Source organism: Calliopsis andreniformis, chromosome 3 (genome assembly GCF_051401765.1).
Source record: "Calliopsis andreniformis isolate RMS-2024a chromosome 3, iyCalAndr_principal, whole genome shotgun sequence".
Classification (NCBI taxonomy): Eukaryota; Metazoa; Arthropoda; class Insecta; order Hymenoptera; family Andrenidae; genus Calliopsis; species Calliopsis andreniformis.
In genome coordinates this window covers 26,706,004-26,723,882 of record NC_135064.1, presented here as the reverse complement: position 1 = coordinate 26,723,882, position 17,879 = coordinate 26,706,004, and the positions used below count along the sequence as shown (strand labels likewise).

Here is a 17,879-nt window from a genome sequence, read left to right as displayed (position 1 = left end):
CGTGCTATGCATTTACTTTACGTCATGCAATTAACCGTACACCACTAATACGCAGTCATCTAATACTGTGTAAACAAGAAATAAAAGCTTCCTAGATTCTCAAGCTCCGACGGCAAACGTAACATCGTGATAGCTATGTAAATTACGTCCACCAATTGTAAATACAAACAAAAATAAAGAAAAAAATAGTAGTAACTATGTTAACGAATGGTGAAGATAAAATTCAATTCTTTCTTTCATTTCTTTTAAATACCGTTCGCAAGATTTATCGTATACCCGTCGAATGGGCATTCTTACGCGTCGTTGTTGCGTTTCTTCTTGCTCCCGTCAGAGAACGTGTGAACAGTTTAAAAAAAGTGCTTTAGGAATGGTATTTCGAACGCTCCCAAAACTCGTGAACGATTGGCAGAGACATTGGTATTCAATGTACAGGGGAATTTGTTTTTTTTTTTTTTATACATTTCTTCTGAGTCCGTACTCAAGACAAATTTTTACCTGTATATTTCGTGGCAGTGGTTCGGGTCTTGTTGAAGAGCCAAGCGTTGGTTCTGACGAGGTGTAATCCTCGAGAATTGTCCGTGGCCGAGGTACACCACTGTGACCTCCCTTCAGAACCAGTAGTTAGTACGCATAGCAATGCAAGCAGAGGAAGTTAACGATGAGAAAAATTAAAGAATAAAGGTATCGCATGCGTCAAAGTATCAGAGATCAGAGATTACGGATAGATATACTTTAGTCTGGGGGTGTAAAAAGATATACACAGTTAAAACAAGTGTTCTCGTATCTTGGACGTAGTCTTTAAAAAACTTTCATCTTCACGTGCGATAATACAACTATGAATGGATAATTATATAATACGATTATATATCTGGACTACTTGAGTGCAAGAAGACACTAAATGAACACTACATGCTGGATGTAGCAAAAATTTCAATTTACGTTATTAGATCAAAAAATTACTTCGGGGTTACTAATGTATAAACTAGAGTATAAACTACTTATTTCTAGAAAATGTACTTGATAAGAAAAACCTTAACTACAATATCGAGTTGTTTAGTTATTCAAAATATATTCCTCTTTTGTATTATTAAATCTACCATTTGTTATAACGTGATTGGTACTCGGGATGCATGCAGTCTTTTCGTTCTTTTAGTTAGGAATTTTGAGAGAAACATGTACATTTTGAGAATTTAGTATCTACAGATGAATTATCGGAAAGTAGTAGTTCAATAAACGAATGCAAAGCGAATAGTGTGGGTGGAAAGTATCGAATTCACTGAAACCGTACATCGTGCGAGAAAGGTGCGACAGTCGTATTAATTATCCAAAAATATCGAATATATACAACACAATATATATATTTAAAATCACGGTTGTTAAACAATCATGAAAGTTTTCTCAATCACAATTTAGGGGGCGCGTGTATATTAAAGGTACAAATAGAAGCGAAAAGATTGTATATATCAAAACACGATTACATTCCTTATTAATGGGAAAGCATGCAATCTCAAGTACAAAAGTAATCACAATTTCTTTTTCGTGTACGACAAGTTATGAGTGAAACTCTCCCGTTTCCTGATTTTCATATGGAAACAATATTCAGCAAAGATTCATAAAACTTTTTACCTGAGTGATATCGGTTCTCAATTAATCCCGATGTACATGTCTTACTAGGTAGATCATTTTTGTCGCACGTTTAAACGAAGCGCAGTAAAAATTGGACCTTATCGAAGAGGTACACAGAAGAAAATGTTCAATAGTTACTTACCTTGGTAGATGGAGGCCCCGACGATGAAACGTCGTGATCTGCTAAGATCGAGGAATTGTTCTCGTCGACGATTATAACTTCGTATTCACCGTCATCTTGAGAACCAGCTTGGCTCATGATACCTCCACTTCCTGGGAACACATTTAAACGACGTGACAGCATGTGTCTGGTAGTGAGATTTTGTGTTGCAAAGCGCATGACATGAACGCTGATGCGATCGACGGTTTCTACTATGCAAATTTTCATCTTCATAGAATCAAGGGTTCTGCGTCGATGTTAATTTTATCTCCAAAAAGGTTTTGTTGTACTTAAGGGCATGATACGCCGATCGCATCGTACAGGAAGGGAGATGCATTATAGTGCAAAGAATTCAAAACGGAAAGGCAAAAACCGAAGCGTAACAAGTACGTAATTAAAACGTTCAGAGCTGCTTAGTAATTTGAAGCTTAAGGAAACGGTTTCATTGCGTTCTTTGTAATGAAAAAATTCTTGCTTGAGTGAATTATTACATTCCAGTGGCTGGCAATGATAGTTTCCTTTTCCTTCAAATAATTACAGCAGATAAAGGAAACTTTAATCTTACAGTAAACGTAAGAAAATTATATTTGTTATAGTAATGGCATACCTACTTAATTTGATACGGTAGGAAACTTTTGCCAAGCACATAAAACTGTACTAAAGTTCGAAAAGGATTTCGCGGTTTATACCACAATAAGTTCATCATAATTCTTTGAGAATCATTTTCAATATAAGTTCAATAATTTCTCAAACAACAAAGCAGTAACACATATCGCACATTTTCTATAGCAAAGGGAGCAATTCTGCACGTAATATTAAACAAATTTACATGATTACGTACAACTGTCTTGTAACGAACATGCAGGCCTGTCGATCGCAGCTCGCAAATGATATGCAAGTAGTGCACATTTCTCATTCACAGTTCGTGTGCGATCGGCTTGTGTGTTCCAAGCTTTTAAATAATATTTGAGTAACGGATGAAAATCAAACGCATTGCATAATCATAAATTTCTGTAAATAGTATTATCTAACATTATTTTCCACCTTGAAACAAGAAATCCAAATGCAATCGAATGCCACGATTCAACAAACTTTGTTGAAAAAAGAGAAACCGAACTTGAATTGTGCTCCAAACACAAGAAGAAGAAATACTATTGGGAATAGCAATGAAATAGCAACGAAGAATATAAAAATGCAACAAAACATAATTTCATTCCTGCAAAATAATAATATAACCGAGGAAGAAAATCATAACGTATCGCTTATGCATATGTATTCGTGTGTGTGAACGTGTGCGTGTTCATGCGTGTATGTGCATACAAGATATTCGACACAAATGGAAGGAAATCTAAAGTGTGATCACTGAGTGACCAAATCAGACGAAAACGAAGAGTGAAGAAATCGCAACGAAAACTTTCTCTTAAATAATTCGAATACTTTAAAATAGCAGAAAATGGAGCAGCACTTGCGATTTCTTCGCTCTTGATCATCGTAAACGAATAAATACTTTCGTCACATAGAACCATCCTTTATAATTTCTCCCAATCACTGTCGAGCACCCTGTATCTGTACATCAAACCTGAAATCGGTTGAAATTCACCAGTAGTACGACGGCAGCATGCAGACAGAAACGTGCCTCGGCACGAAAAGACCGAAAAGAAAAGGAACGAAGAAAGAGAGAAAAACGAGGAACAGAAGTGTATCGGTAAGTTGGTTCGTATCGGCAAGTAAAAGTCGAGCAGGCCAGAAGAAAGAAATGAAAAGAACTGAGGCATTCCGTGGAGAACAACGTTCGGGCAATCGAGTTACCTTGCAGACCGACACCGGAGTTTCTATGACAGAGATTTCGGGGCTGATCGATATGCTTTTGAAGCGTATGATGGTGATTGTTGTTATTGTGATGATGGTAATGATGATGACGATGATAGTTATGGTTACTCGGATGATGGTTATAATGATTACTGTGGTGATTCGGGAGATAATAGTTGGAGGGGGGCTGGCGATTAGAGTGCCTGGCAGCCGGTAGCGGGTGCTGGTGGTGGTGCTGGTTGATGTGGTGGTTGGCATTGGCATTGGCATTCGCATTGGCGTTAGGGTGAGATCCCGGGAGGAACTGTGGGTACACGTGGTGAGACCACTGTGGAAACAGGGGCCGCCCTCCTCCACCACCATTTCCATCTGCTGAGGAACCACATTTACCACGTTACCACGATTCTCGATCCTAAGCCCTCATTTCTGTCGTGCACTGTCTCTTATCTCGTGTTTTACTTTACAGTTTCTACTGGGCTTCACTCTATATTCCACGTAAATATATGATACAGTAGGAGCTCGAGTAATTTCAGTAATTTTACATCTTGTTTCCGGTAGACTAGTGTTACAGCATAATTCAAGTTACAATCGATATTTTACTGAAGATTTAGTTTTGCTACACTGCGTAGTGGTAATTTTGAATAAACGAGACTGCGCGTAATTGAGACATGGTTAATCGAAGGTTTCACTATGCTCGATCTCCTATGACCACTAAATTAGGAATTAATAGTTTAATGTCGAATTTTTATAACATTGGATATACGATTTTTAGTAATATTTTTGTTACTGGCAAATTAATCCTTTCAATACAGCGAATTAATTACGGAAAATGTTCACACACAGAATATGTTAAGCATTTAACCCTAACACTGAGAAAATTCAATCGTAAAATCACTCGCAATAATACCTATATCCCTTATAGATTTATATTATATGAAATTGAATTTGTATGATGAAAAAATTGATGAGAAAAGTTTTAGTAAAACTTACATACGTTTCAGAAAATATCCCTTTTAAATGCGTTTTTTTTTGTACGTGATGTACTTGCTATGTTCTTAAAACGGAAATGCACGTGACGAACTTAGGCACATACGTCAATTATATTTTATGTTTATAATTAAAAATTAAATGCACTCATACATATATTACTATCTACATATAAATCTTATTGCAATTATTTTAGTATTTTTTTCAACAAAGTTTTCTATCTTTAAGTGTAATTATTATTTAATACTATGGTAACAAAACTTGCTTCGAAACATGTAGTACTTTTTGAAATAAGTGGTGGCGTCCCTAGTCTTTCATGGGGAGGATGTACGCTGGATAAAGAGGTAATATTTTTTACTTTAGTATCTCTGTTTTCGATATTATTTCTCATTATATCGTGTTTAAACTACTTATTAATTACTTTTTTTCAACATTTTCGATTAATTTTAGATATATTGTACATTTTGCAGAAAATATTCTGTTTCAATTTCAGATGCAGTGAATGTATACACGTTTGGTTTAGCGCGCCATTAGAGAATCACCGGAAGCATCGGTAGCAATTGTAATCTTTATGTACGATGTCTTTGAAAATAGTGAAATGTCATCGAATTTCCCAAGGATTTTGCCAGAAATCATGTTGCAGCTTATCCTTATGCTGACTTGTCAACCTCGGTATATCTTCCTAAAGGTAAGGGATTTTATTATACGAAATATTTTCAGTTATATTTGAAGAATGTTTGCATTAGCACAAAATCAAACCAAATGATTGATAGAGTGAAACTCAGTAAAATGCAGATCTTGTACAGTTCTTCATTTTCACACGAAAAGATTGAATTATTTTATTACTTGAAGATAGTGTAGAATATTGAATTTAGGAGCATTACAGAGTTCAGAGGTAAACACATTGTTAGAGTACAACATTTAAATGATACACATCATTAAACATTCAATTGTTCTTAAAGAAACATGTAGTATAGTTAACACAGATTATTTCAGATAATCAGAGTTAGATGTAGTTTATATTTTGTCACAAATTTTATCTTTTCCATGAAATAATTTTGTATTTCATAATACAAACGAACAATGGCATAATGAAAATATATCTAAACGCAAAAGAAAGTGCTAATGCATTCGACAAACATCAAAACTCTCATGTCAGATACATATAAAATCGTTCATACAGTGCAAATGGACATGCGCTCTATTTAGTGTAATGTGCTGTTTAATTTGCAGCTACACAATTAAAGTGCACAGTGTTCTGCTTTAGCTCTATATTTGCACATACATTTGTGTTATACATATATATTATTTTCAATTTAATTTTGATACAAATGATTAAAATAATATATAGGAAAATATTTAGAATTTTTTTGGTTTCACTAAATTTTTATTGGAACTTAAAAATGTATTTTATTAGGAAACTTTGTTTCTAATTTCTGACATGTTTAAATACATTGAAAAACATGCTAATATAGCTGCAATCATGCTACTGTGTCACATTTATATTATAAACAGAAGTTAATTTCACAATTTAATGTTTTTGATACATTGATTACAAAATATAACATATATCTGACATGTAAGAGTTTTGAAGTAATAATTGGATATTGTCAACATTGATCATTCTTCATTAAGAGATAACACCTTTCTATGTAAAGTTTGTTAGTGGGTTAACACATATATATGTTCGAAATTCAACATGCATGTCTCAAGGGTACATGTTCACTTAAGAGTAGAACTATCACGAGCTGTTCTTAAGAGCACTCTCAGGTAGTGAATCCATCTCGAATAGTAAAGCGGGATCTACACAATGAGACTTGCCTTGACGTATGCCTCATGACAAACAATGGTTTGTCAAACCATTGAAGAAAAGAGTCAAAATGATTCGAAGTAATCTGGCCCTGTCACTTGTTATGAGGCATACCTCGAAGTAAGTCTCATTATGTAGAGTCTACTTAAACTCTCAGTTACTCTCAATGCAGCATTCGATAGCAAATATAGTATCTGAGAATACTCTTGAGAGCAACTTGCGATAGTTTTACTCTCAAGTGGACGCATACCCTAATATTAATTCAAATAATTTTCAAATATTTTATTAACATGTTTTTTAAAAAGCTCCTGCAAATAATTTTTATTATTGTCTCAATAATTTGCAATTATTATTATTTCTCAATACCCTCAATATTAAGTGCATTTTTGTTTCAAGATTATAAATTTATTTGAACTTCAAAAAATGATTAAAATATGTTCTTATTGAATGCTTGGAAGAATTTAATGTTACAAATTTCTTTACTGTAATGATTGATCTTACATAATAATGATGTATATCTTACCTGAAGGGCTGCCTGGTCTAAGACCAGCACCATTAGTCTGTATTGTTTGAACTGGGCTTGGTGGGCGTTGAGATATTGGTGGTTCCAATATATCACGATATTTTGATACCATTAGTACAGAGATGAAGTAAACTATAGCCAGGGACAGAAACTGGGCCTGCTTGGTTTCTTCCTGCAATCAGATAATAATACCTTTGATAGTAATTATATTTTTTTATGTATTCATAGAGAAAATTTTGACATTTATAAAAAACGTATATACATACAACATCTCTGTATATTACAGCCCTTAATCGATTCACATCCATATCCTGCAGTAATTTCTCAGGGTCCTTTACAGGACTTAATTGATGCGCCAAATTATCCACTATGTTCTATAAAAATAGAAATCACACTTTATTTCCTTATCGCGATATTGTTATAAGCAATTTGAAAGTGCTATTTTCTATACAACATGACTTTGAATAAGTAAACATTGTGTGCTGTTTGTCAGTATCGATGACAGCAATATATTTATCTAGATTAATTAAGTTTGATCAGATGAAACATACCTTGGGTGATGTTTGAGCTCCTCGTATAAGAGACTGTATGTGCTGTGATTTATTACTAGTACCAATCTGCCGACCTAACATGCTGTACGATCTGCCACGTTCTTTACACTCTAAGCAGTTTCTAACAGCACATGTACAGACCTATAGAAGCATTTCATCAGATGAATATAACAAAAGAACACAGTATAACGTACATGTTGAACTTCTCTATTATACATATACAGAAGCTGCAGTATTACAACTATGTAACAGACTGCTGATTTAAGTACTATTTCTATTTATAAGAGCCTGCTTGTTCACTACTGTAGTGTTAAAGTGTTTGGAGAAACTGTTATTTCTTTAGATGCTTCTTGTTAATTTAATATATGTGATTTTTTAATACTTCAGAATATTGAATAACGATTATCATAGAGTCATAGTATATTTTGGATTTGAAGCGTGTTTCTTTGAGTCTATTTTTATAAGATTTTCTAAAACTTATTGGTCTAATAAGAGACTAATCAAAATATTATAAAATGTCAATTAAAAAAAAATAATAATTTCTTTTATATTAATAGAAAACATATTAGCACTATTAAGCAGGAACATACAAAATATTCTAAAATAGAAAAATATAATAGACGGGGTTCAACCTGGAATTGGTGTTTGTGTTATCTGTAACAGATTTTATTTGTTGCAATGTGCATCGATATAATGAATCTAATTAATGTGCATTAGATATGACTCCTTTCAATGATATTTTTGCAATTTATGGTGTATGATTGATCTACATTTCAGCACGTATGTTCAATTGTACGAACTATTTGACGATTAAAATCGGAGAGAGAGAGAGTTTAGTAAAAATCGAATCGTACTGTGTAGTAATAGTAGTGTATCCGTCTGAGAAATTAAAGTACTACGTGGACGATAATACAAACCAGTCGTAAACACTGCCTTAGAATACCGCCACTAGACATATTCTTCTCAGTCTCCAGTTCACCAAAATTTAAAGAGCTGGCGAAGATAAGTACATCAGCCATGTTGACTAGTCTTTGCAGAAAAGAAACCGCTACCTCAATTGGCATCCCCTGAGTCGGTTCAATTACATCCAATTCGCTCTATGAATGTCCAAGCACGAATTAAAAAAAAGAATCCGTCAAAAAGAACTTTCCACCCGGATATGCTCTTCTATGTGAGATACAAAAGAATTTGGAGACAAATGATACATACATTTGGCGAGGTCGCTGACGCTAGAAGGGGTAACAATCCACCGCAGGCAATTATAAGATTGTCAGCCAGTTGTGAAATCAGGTGAACAGTATTGACAACAAAAATCGCGTTTTCGCTGCTGTTTACGAAATCCAACACTGACTTCGTCGAGTGACTGAAATAAGAACATTAACAATTTCAATTCACCAATTGCATGATTATCGTAGATAGCAAGAAATTCATTGGAGTAATTTATTTTTTCTTCCCGTACCTTCTCCAGACTTGAATGTCTGTCTCCAGCGAGAACAGGACATCCGAGAGTAATCTCTGATGTATGTACGACCATTTGAATTCTGGTATTCTGAATGGAGGTCGAGTCGGTCCTGGGCTGAACATAGGTCTTGTAGAAGGATTACCCTGCTTCGATCTTTTTGATTCTGTAATAGCAATTATAGCTATAATCATTCACGAAACGCATAACGTTATTAGAGTATAAAGTAAGAAGAGAATTTCTCACCGAAATGATTGGGATCCACTTGGGTGGATGTTGAGGCACTCCTTGGTCGTTTTTGGGGTGACGTTTTTCTCAAAGGTACAGGTAGAGAAGGAGTTTCGTTAGTGTTCACGTTCTCATCGCCGGCTGTCTCGCTCGACACAGTCGGTAAGCTGGATCTGCGATGGGTTTCTACGTGATCTGGAGTTAAGTCATTCATTAACGAATTATCCCTGGTAACCACAGTAGAACTAACGATTTGAGGCACACCGTCGGGCATATTTTTATTTGCATCACAGACCGTAGATATTGTTGGAATTTGCTGCTTAGAATTTGGCACTTGCGTCACATTATCTACAGAACTTTGAATATCGCTATTACTACAAACACTATCTGTTACTTCTACCTCATCAGTTCTCACCGGAATGTCTGGCTTATTATCACTTACGTTAGTAGAAATAGTGGACGGCTCCCTTGAATGTTTTTCAGTTACCTGCTCGTCGTTATCATTAATAACAGCACTTTTCTCCTCTGTCACAGAGTCCACCGCGCATTTTTCACTACTTAACTCACTAGTCACTACTGATTCCACTTTCTCGTCTTCTACGTCTACCTTTTCCTCGCAAGCTTCGGTACTTTCTATTACGCTAGTTGAGCAATTGGGATTCTTTGAGTTCTCCTCGGTATCATTTTCGCTGTTCTCAACGTTATCGCTCGTCTTCTCCGAGCTCTCAGCGTCTTCAGTGACATTATCTTCGATCTTCACCGCGTCTAAAACTTTGTTCTTTATATCACCTAAGTTCTCTTGATTCTCCGTCGGAGTTAAGTACGCCTCTGAGGTATCACTATCGATTATTTCTCGATCATTTTCCAGTTGTAGCTTTTCTATGTCTTTGATAGTTAGTGGCTCCGGTGTCTCGCCAGGGGAAACACTTGGCATGTTTTCTGTCTCAGCTTGCTCCTCTGAAGGGACAGTTTCTGGCAAACTTTCCTCTGGCGCCACAGTTTTCTCCTCAGTTTCCTCAGTTTTCTCAGTAGTAGCTGTATCATCGTCTTTAGTAGCAACGTCATCTACCACGCTAGACTTTTCTTTGTCAGCTTCTTCGCTTTCCACTGCAGAAGCTTCAGTGTCTTTTTGGGATTCTTGAGCATCTGTGGTAGCAGGTTCGGCTACCTTTGTGTCTTCTTTGGATTCTTCTTTTGGTTCTTCGGTTTCTTCCTTTTCAACACTTTCAACCTGTTTTGTACTCTCTTCTGTCTCCTGAGTTGGAGAAGACTGAGGTACAGCATCCTGTGACTTTTCTTCCGATGGTTCCTCGTCTTTCTTCAACGAATCTTGTACTATCATCGAATCGGGGCTAGAGCTCTCGATCTTGTGAACTTCGCTATAGAAGTCGCTGGAGCTTTCAATGGATATCACTTCGCTGGTCTCCTGCGTCGTTGGTATAGATACTGCTTCGCTGTTTCCTTCCTCGAGGATCGTCGGTGTATCCGTGTGAATTTCTCGCGCTGTCGTCGGTGTTTCCGGTTTGTCACTTAACCTGGAGTCCAGGGATATCACTTCGCTTGATTGAGGGGTGTCCGTTGTCTCATTGTGGGACTTCACAATCGCTGGGCTGCCGTCGCTTTCGGTATTGTCTATGGAGTTCAAGTCGCAGCTGCAGGACTCTTCTAGCCGATCGTTTCCTTCAGATGCGTCGAACTCCTAAAAAAACAATTAATTCTAAATGGAAGCAATTATACATATTATATTATTTTCTCTTTAAATAGTCACATTTCTAAATACAATTTTCATCAGACATTCTAATTCCAATCTGAACTTTGATCTGACCTTGTAATTCCTCTCTGCATGTTGCACTTCATGATTCTGTTGATTGCCCCAAGGAGACGGCTTGTTGTATCCATTATTCCCGGAATGTTGTTGATCCCAACCCGAGATAGTGCTGATTGGTCTCTGTTGCCTTAACTCGGGATCAGTAATGTTGTCTGATCTCTGCCTTTCGTAGTGCTCGTACATCTGAGCAAACTGAAGCTTGAACTCCTCGTAGGATACCTGAACAACCAAAGTTAGCGCGAATCCACGGTATTTGGAGTATGAAATTATTTGGGGAGATTTACCTTGGAATGTACAATGGCCAAAGTGTCCACCCACACGCGCCAGCCACCGTACTCGTGCTTGATAGCGTGATGCAGTAACATGCGAAATAAAGAATATACCATGTCCGAGATTTTCTGCTCTTCCGTGTTTTTCGGGTGAATGTAGGCCATGGCTATCAGCCACTCTTGCCACACAGACATCTGCAGAACTGTTCGTCGGTTCTCACGATTATTATTGCAGAGCAACGTCATGTCTGAGAGGAACAGTTTCTTCACTTCGAGAAGCTGCTCCGTTTGCTTTGATTGTCGAATTAATGTTGCAACTACTTTTAGAATCACTGAAATGGTAAACATAGAATACGTAGAATTCTTAGTACGTCTACATAGAAAGTGTTATTTTAGTACTATTGGTAGTTGACTACATCCTTGGTCATCTTACTTGGATTTTCTAAACGATAATGGGATTCTGGCTCAGGATGTCTAGCGTAGAGGATCTGCTGACTAATATGTTCCGTCATGATCTGAAAATCAAGTTGGAAAGAGTGTTATAAAAGTGAGTAGAAATGAATTCCATTTCATAGAAAGCTGATTAGGGTACCTCGTACAAAACGTTGTATGTCGGTAATGATAGTGTCTCTTCATTCAACAGTAGTCTCTCAGCTAGCAACGTGTACAGATTGTGCGGGCTCATGACGTCATATTTCCTTCTGTAATTGAAATAGTTCCGCGTTTCAAGTTAATAACAAATTCCCGACGATATCTTATAAGAATTTTCTACATACTTGTGTGTACTACGACTGAGAAAGAATCCTAACAACTTCAGAGCTTGCAGACGTATCAGCTGACTTTCCGCAGCTAATAGCTTAAAAATCGTCCTCACACCTTGCTTGGCGTCGAAAGCAGGCACCATGGACGATGGGTGTTCAGACATTAACGAAATAAGCATTTGCAATACGTCGTGCAAGTTTTCGTCCTATGAAAGGAAGGGTATATAGGCATAAGTTGCGATAAGATGAAAAATTTGCCTGATTTCATAACTACAAATTACCTCGTGTATTGTCGTCAAATAGTTCAAAATACTTTGCAGCTCGTCATCCTTCACTCCGTTCCCGATCATTATCAGTTGTTTCAGAAATAACAAAATATAAGAACGTATTGTCAAAATATCCTTCTGCTGAGGCCGCGGTCCATCTGTAAAAGGGGAGCACGATTAGGTACTCGATAAATAGGATACTAGTTACCTCATGAATAGAAAATAATTTACCAAGTCCTTTCGGAGTTATACCGCTCTTGGCTCGGGGATTGGCAACCCAGTAATAGTATTTAAGCGTGTGCACCGTTTGTAATACTGTGGAGACCCTCCTTACATTAGAATATATCTGCGTGTCACTGAGAAACTCTGTGGCCAAGTATGAATAAAGCCGGGTTTGTACTGGCGCCGGCGTATATATCCACAGAGCGGGATTAAAAAGGACGTGATCCAATAGCTGCCATGTTAGGAATGAAAAGTAAAACAACTACATCACCATGGATCTGCCTGTTCTTCGGACACACCAATCTAGCCGACTTTTATGAATTCCTCTTTGTATCTTACTGTTACCCTTAGCTCGAGGATTATTTTCATTACATTCGTTTCTTTCGATGAGAACGTCTTGCATAATTTATTGGTCAAAACATGTAGGATTCAACATGTAGGTTCAAGTGGGAGACGAACACTTAGAATTGTGCAAGGGTATCGTATAGGAAGCACACGGGGAGGAATTAAAAGAAACGAAGAGTGCCAGTAAATTCATCGTAACCATTTACGACAGTCATTAGATAGAGATTGAGGAGAGTACAGTGACACTTCATGCATCGAAATTAACGATAAGAATTTTGGAAGACTTTGAAGGCAATATTGAGACAAGTTTAGAGATGGATAGGGAGGGAACCAATAAGTTTTTCTGAACAGTTCTGCTTTGGTATATTTTGAAATAGACAGTGAACAATTATCTTCCTTTCTTTCATGATCTAGCTGTTTAGCATTGGTAAAGGATGTCCCAATATTCAGCTGTGTGCATAGAAATAAAATAATTGTAGCTTCTTTGAAGGCGGTAGGCATCCGCGATAGAATATCAAGCGAAATATTTGGAAAGATTTTTCGTTTAAAATAAAAGATAGTATCTCCGCAACAGACTTTTACAGCGTCTTGTTTTTTAAGTAGAAATTTAGAAAGATTTGTCACAGCAAGGAGAAATATTCGTCAGCGTTGCAAAAATAATAGTCAGAAATTCTCGTGTGGAAGCGATTTATAGTATCAACAAAAATATTCTGCAGAGCCATATTATGAAATCAGGAAGCCTAAAAGTCGGTAGATTGCATGCGATCCAAAGATTCGATTAACTTAATGTTGTTTATGGAAAAGTATAATCATGCTTGAGATTGATGCGTTCAACGAATTAAACGACCAATTAAATTATAAACAATAATTTACGTATAGATTATAGATAGCATGTACATTCATAGCATCTACGAGCACTATGTTTAACAAGCTATTGCTTTCAAGATGAATAGAATAAGTAGATATAAAATAAACCATACAACAGCACATTTTTGCTCATGCTATTATACAGGTGATAAAAAAGGATTTCGAGGACATATTGTATTCACAAAAATGGGCAAGTATGACAAGTTAACGTAGGAGAACGGACATGGGAGTTACAGAATAAGTAATTTCGACATATGGAATTTCTCTTTTTACAAAAAATTCATTATAGGCGAAATACTAGTAATTACTCGCTCAAGATCATTTTTTCCACTAATATATTATGTTAGCTGTACCCCTCGCTACACTACTTTGAAATACTAAATGACATAGTGAGGACAGCCAAGCAATATGATAGGCATAGTGATCTTGAGAGATTTTACTACAAGACTCTCAATGTAAACTACTCTTTGAGATACAGATCCTAATGACTTAATATGATTTTCTAATTTTATCACGATGAGCTGTTTCTAATTAAAATAATTAGTCCATGTACACACTTTAATTAAACCAGAATCTATTTTGTATTTTTGGGATGTATTAGTCAAGATAATTCATCAAACTGTTCTTAATTCACTTCATTACATAATGCAGCTAACTTTAAAATGAGTTATTTATGTTCAGTGATGTAATTATCTTAACTCGCTAGAAGAATGAGATATACGCATGATTTACCATCTTCTACTACTTTCGTGCAAACTATGCTCTTCGATTCCACTGATTTCGTTAGATCTACTTTCTCTCTCGATTAAACTTCAAATAATAATTCACCATTTCTACTTCCAGGGATCTCATTCCGGTGATTTCGTTAAATCTACCAGACTTAAGTCTAATTCGTATTAAAACCAAACTAATGACTTAATCGATACCTGTTTCAATAACAAGTCGCTGTTCGCGCTGAGACAGGTGACCAAGTGCTTCGTCAGTTCCAGGAAAGACGCCAGTACCTCCGTGGTCAAGTGGTCTCTGCTTGCTCTCTGCAGCATATAACTAATTACCAAAAATCCTCTGTTTTGTACCATGTGTTGCTGCACGGTTTGCGAACTCTCCACCAGGTCGCAAATAAACCCCAACAGTTTCGAGCTGAAATTCATATTTGCAATAATACAGCTGTCTGTTATCGGCTAACGATAAATTTCATTCATCTGTCGTCCATAAATGTTCATGATGACATTTACCATAACGTGGGATCTCGTTTAACATCATTGGGCGCTATGCAATCGTAAGGCATATCCAGTTGCGAGAACAAAGGGAACAGTACTTGAATGCCACCGATCGAGTTCAACGTGCTATGAATGGAATGCGTGATGACAGCTTTAACATCCTAGAAATAGATAGCACGATGTTTGATCAGTGTTTTCCATTGGGCATGTTCTATGTTCTTTGTTAGGTATACATATAATATACAGGATGTCTCCTATCGTACCTGCAGCATAAGGGCATGTGGCGTATGTACAAAATAGGAGACATTGCCTTTCGGTGCACTTTGCAGGCAAAGTTGAGAATCCGTTGCTACCGGGTTGTACATGAACACAATTGCATTCGACAGCTTCCCATCGTAAAGCACCTATAAAATACCGTCGTTAGTATTGTTCAGCTGCTCCATTTACATTCGTTATAGTCATTCCACCAGTACAAGTTACAATTAATCTTTGAAAGTTCACTCGATGCGCAATTCTACGTTTTTTTGCATTCTCTTTTCCCGTTCTTGTCTACTTCTACGTTAATCTTAGCTTACTTAGCGTAATGAAAAAATGGAAACTTTCAAAGTTTATTCATAACTACTCAGAACGATGGCTACGGGTTAGATGGGCAAACGTGCTACATACAAATCTTACCAAGGGATTAAACGTGATTTTTAGTTAAACTACAATTAAAATCTTCAAATCAAGAAGACACTCATAGGATATTTTACGAACTCGATTTACCCCGTTAGTCGTGACGTCCATAGCTTATCAATATCAGTTCTATTTCAATTAATAGGTACAGTACTTTCGTATGTTATGGACAAGTAGAATATGTAACTAGAGAAACATTGCTACGCACATCACAGCAAACTTAAAAGAACAGACACGTTTCAAGGAGCTAACTACACAGTAGGCAGCAACAAAACTCAAACGCTATAATGTCACTTCTACGATAAAGAAGCACCAGGCAGACAAAACTGAATCGGTGGCTCGTAGGAATGTTGTACCAGTGTGTGTAAAATAAAATCCACAACAAGCAGTGATAGCAATCGATAAATACAAACTTATGTATCGCAGTAACGGCCCAAAGGGGAGAACTCATTGTTCTGGGGAAAGATATTCGTAGTGATGGTCGATTATCGGGTAATTACCTCTGATGAACTCGAACGCAGTAACAGAGTGATTAAACAATGTGCAAATCAAATGTAAACGGGAAAAGAAAATAAAAATGCTTACAGTTTGCATACTTTGGTCCACCATGCTCGTGAGCTCCGGCTCATCACTCACCCTTTTGTGATTGTCAGGCAGATTCAGGTAACACTCGTTGTCAAAACGAAACTGACTCTGCGAACAAGGCAAAGAGAGGATACGGTGTGTTGAATACGTAACAAACTTGTGTGAGTTCAAAGCATGACTTATAGACAGTGGGAATGGTGTTACAGAGAACAAAGACCCTTCGTAATCGAAAAAAAGCTTTGAGAATGTCCAATTTGAATGTACAGGGTGCTTCAGGAAAATGAGATCAAGTGTATCCTTTAATCAGGGAAACATAAGGAACAGTAAAAGGAAGATTAGACCGAAGTCATTTTTTATATTTTCTTTTTGAGTAAGTAGTTACGTGAATGCATTCTCAATGAATTGCAAGCTACTTGCTTTCTTAAGAAAAGTGTGTTTATTTTGGATTAAGTAAAAAAAAATATAGGTAAAAATTTTCTTCAATTATGTGTTTATAAACACTCATCATTTTAAGAACTCCGGTGAAAGTGGAGTTAATAATGGCAGCACCATTTGTCTATCATTTTTATAACGTAGCTCCTGTTAGTTTCATGAAACATCTTGTACGCCCCTAAAATGTAAATTACCTAGGAAATCTCTTCTCTTGCTAAAATGATAGCCTCTTATAGGAGGAAAAAGGTTAACTCAAGTCTGTTTAACAAATAACTCAACGCATTCACGGTAACTCCGTTATTTATGGGAAATTTCATCATTATGCTCTTAAAGCGTTTATTTTCCACGTACCTTATATCCAGGCCCCAGTCTATGCATAGCGCATATTTGATGTGTTGTCAGAGCTTCGCTGAACAAATATATCGCACTCATTTGTCCGCAAAATACACGCTCCTCATCCAGTTCTGGTGTAGCTCCGATGTAACATTTGTCAAAGGGCTGCAAGAAATGTTTCAGTGTACTCGCAAGTACTGTGCGTTATCTTCGAGCGTTTTTGGAGCCAATATCAATCGCATTCGGTTCGTTTACTTCACCGATTTTAATGATCAGCCACAAATACCTAAATTAATAGCCGAAACCTCAGATCCGTAAATTAACTTACATCGTTTGTCGAAACGAACCACGCCATTTCTGTACTCGAAGCCAATTGACCGTTGACCAAACACTTAATTTCACTCTTCGTCCACCTATTATATATGTACACTACGGCGATCATATACCACTGCGAAAGTAAACATTGTTGGTTAGAAAATGTTCCGTGCAAATTTTCGAGTATACTTAAGCAATCAATTTTTTGGCGTAACAATTTCGATAGGATAATTCTAATTACTGTTGATGTACCTTTCGTGGTTGAAATTCATATTTGACACAATGCTGGAAGCCCTTGCCCTTTACTTTCATCGAGGTGAGGACCAAGCAGTTCCCTACGAAATGCGCTGAGTATCCTACTCCTTTACTAGTTTTAAAACTAAAACCAAGAAAAAGCTTTATGAATTTCATAGTTCAATCGTGATCTGAGTTATTTATTGCTGGCACTCTTAAGATATTGCAAACAAGGCAAAATCGATTGGCCTCTGAACGATGATATCAATTACTGTCCTCCCATCAGCCTACTAAATTATTCAGGTCAGATCACAATTCGCAAGCATCATCGAAAAAGTTAATCCCTCGAAACAATTTCGAAACATACTGGGGAA

At 36.7% G+C, this 17,879-nt stretch overlaps 1 protein-coding gene across 3 annotated transcripts in view; it reads right to left on the bottom strand.

Moving 5' to 3' along the window:
• The window catches only part of Rg (A kinase anchor protein rugose), a 305,329-nt gene that overhangs the window by 61,871 nt on the left and 225,579 nt on the right, over positions 1-17,879 (bottom strand). The window contains exons 7-30 of one of the 3 annotated variants that reach the window (XM_076374963.1): positions 17,524-17,650; positions 17,285-17,404; positions 16,975-17,121; positions 16,192-16,299; positions 15,195-15,335; positions 14,947-15,092; positions 14,638-14,851; positions 12,509-12,761; positions 12,293-12,435; positions 12,027-12,217; positions 11,843-11,951; positions 11,684-11,765; positions 11,266-11,582; positions 10,979-11,200; positions 9,172-10,852; positions 8,926-9,091; positions 8,676-8,829; positions 8,384-8,563; positions 7,467-7,607; positions 7,182-7,289; positions 6,916-7,087; positions 3,596-3,967; positions 1,769-1,899; positions 496-606 (exon numbers count right to left, since the gene is read on the bottom strand). In XM_076374963.1, coding sequence (XP_076231078.1) covers positions 496-606; positions 1,769-1,899; positions 3,596-3,967; positions 6,916-7,087; positions 7,182-7,289; positions 7,467-7,607; positions 8,384-8,563; positions 8,676-8,829; positions 8,926-9,091; positions 9,172-10,852; positions 10,979-11,200; positions 11,266-11,582; positions 11,684-11,765; positions 11,843-11,951; positions 12,027-12,217; positions 12,293-12,435; positions 12,509-12,761; positions 14,638-14,851; positions 14,947-15,092; positions 15,195-15,335; positions 16,192-16,299; positions 16,975-17,121; positions 17,285-17,404; positions 17,524-17,650 — 5,536 coding nt within the window. Of the gene's footprint in view, positions 1-495; positions 607-1,768; positions 1,900-3,595; positions 3,968-6,915; positions 7,088-7,181; positions 7,290-7,466; positions 7,608-8,383; positions 8,564-8,675; positions 8,830-8,925; positions 9,092-9,171; positions 10,853-10,978; positions 11,201-11,265; positions 11,583-11,683; positions 11,766-11,842; positions 11,952-12,026; positions 12,218-12,292; positions 12,436-12,508; positions 12,762-14,637; positions 14,852-14,946; positions 15,093-15,194; positions 15,336-16,191; positions 16,300-16,974; positions 17,122-17,284; positions 17,405-17,523; positions 17,651-17,879 lie in introns of those variants that run through there. The other 2 variants (XM_076374961.1, XM_076374962.1) reach the window with 2 other exon arrangements.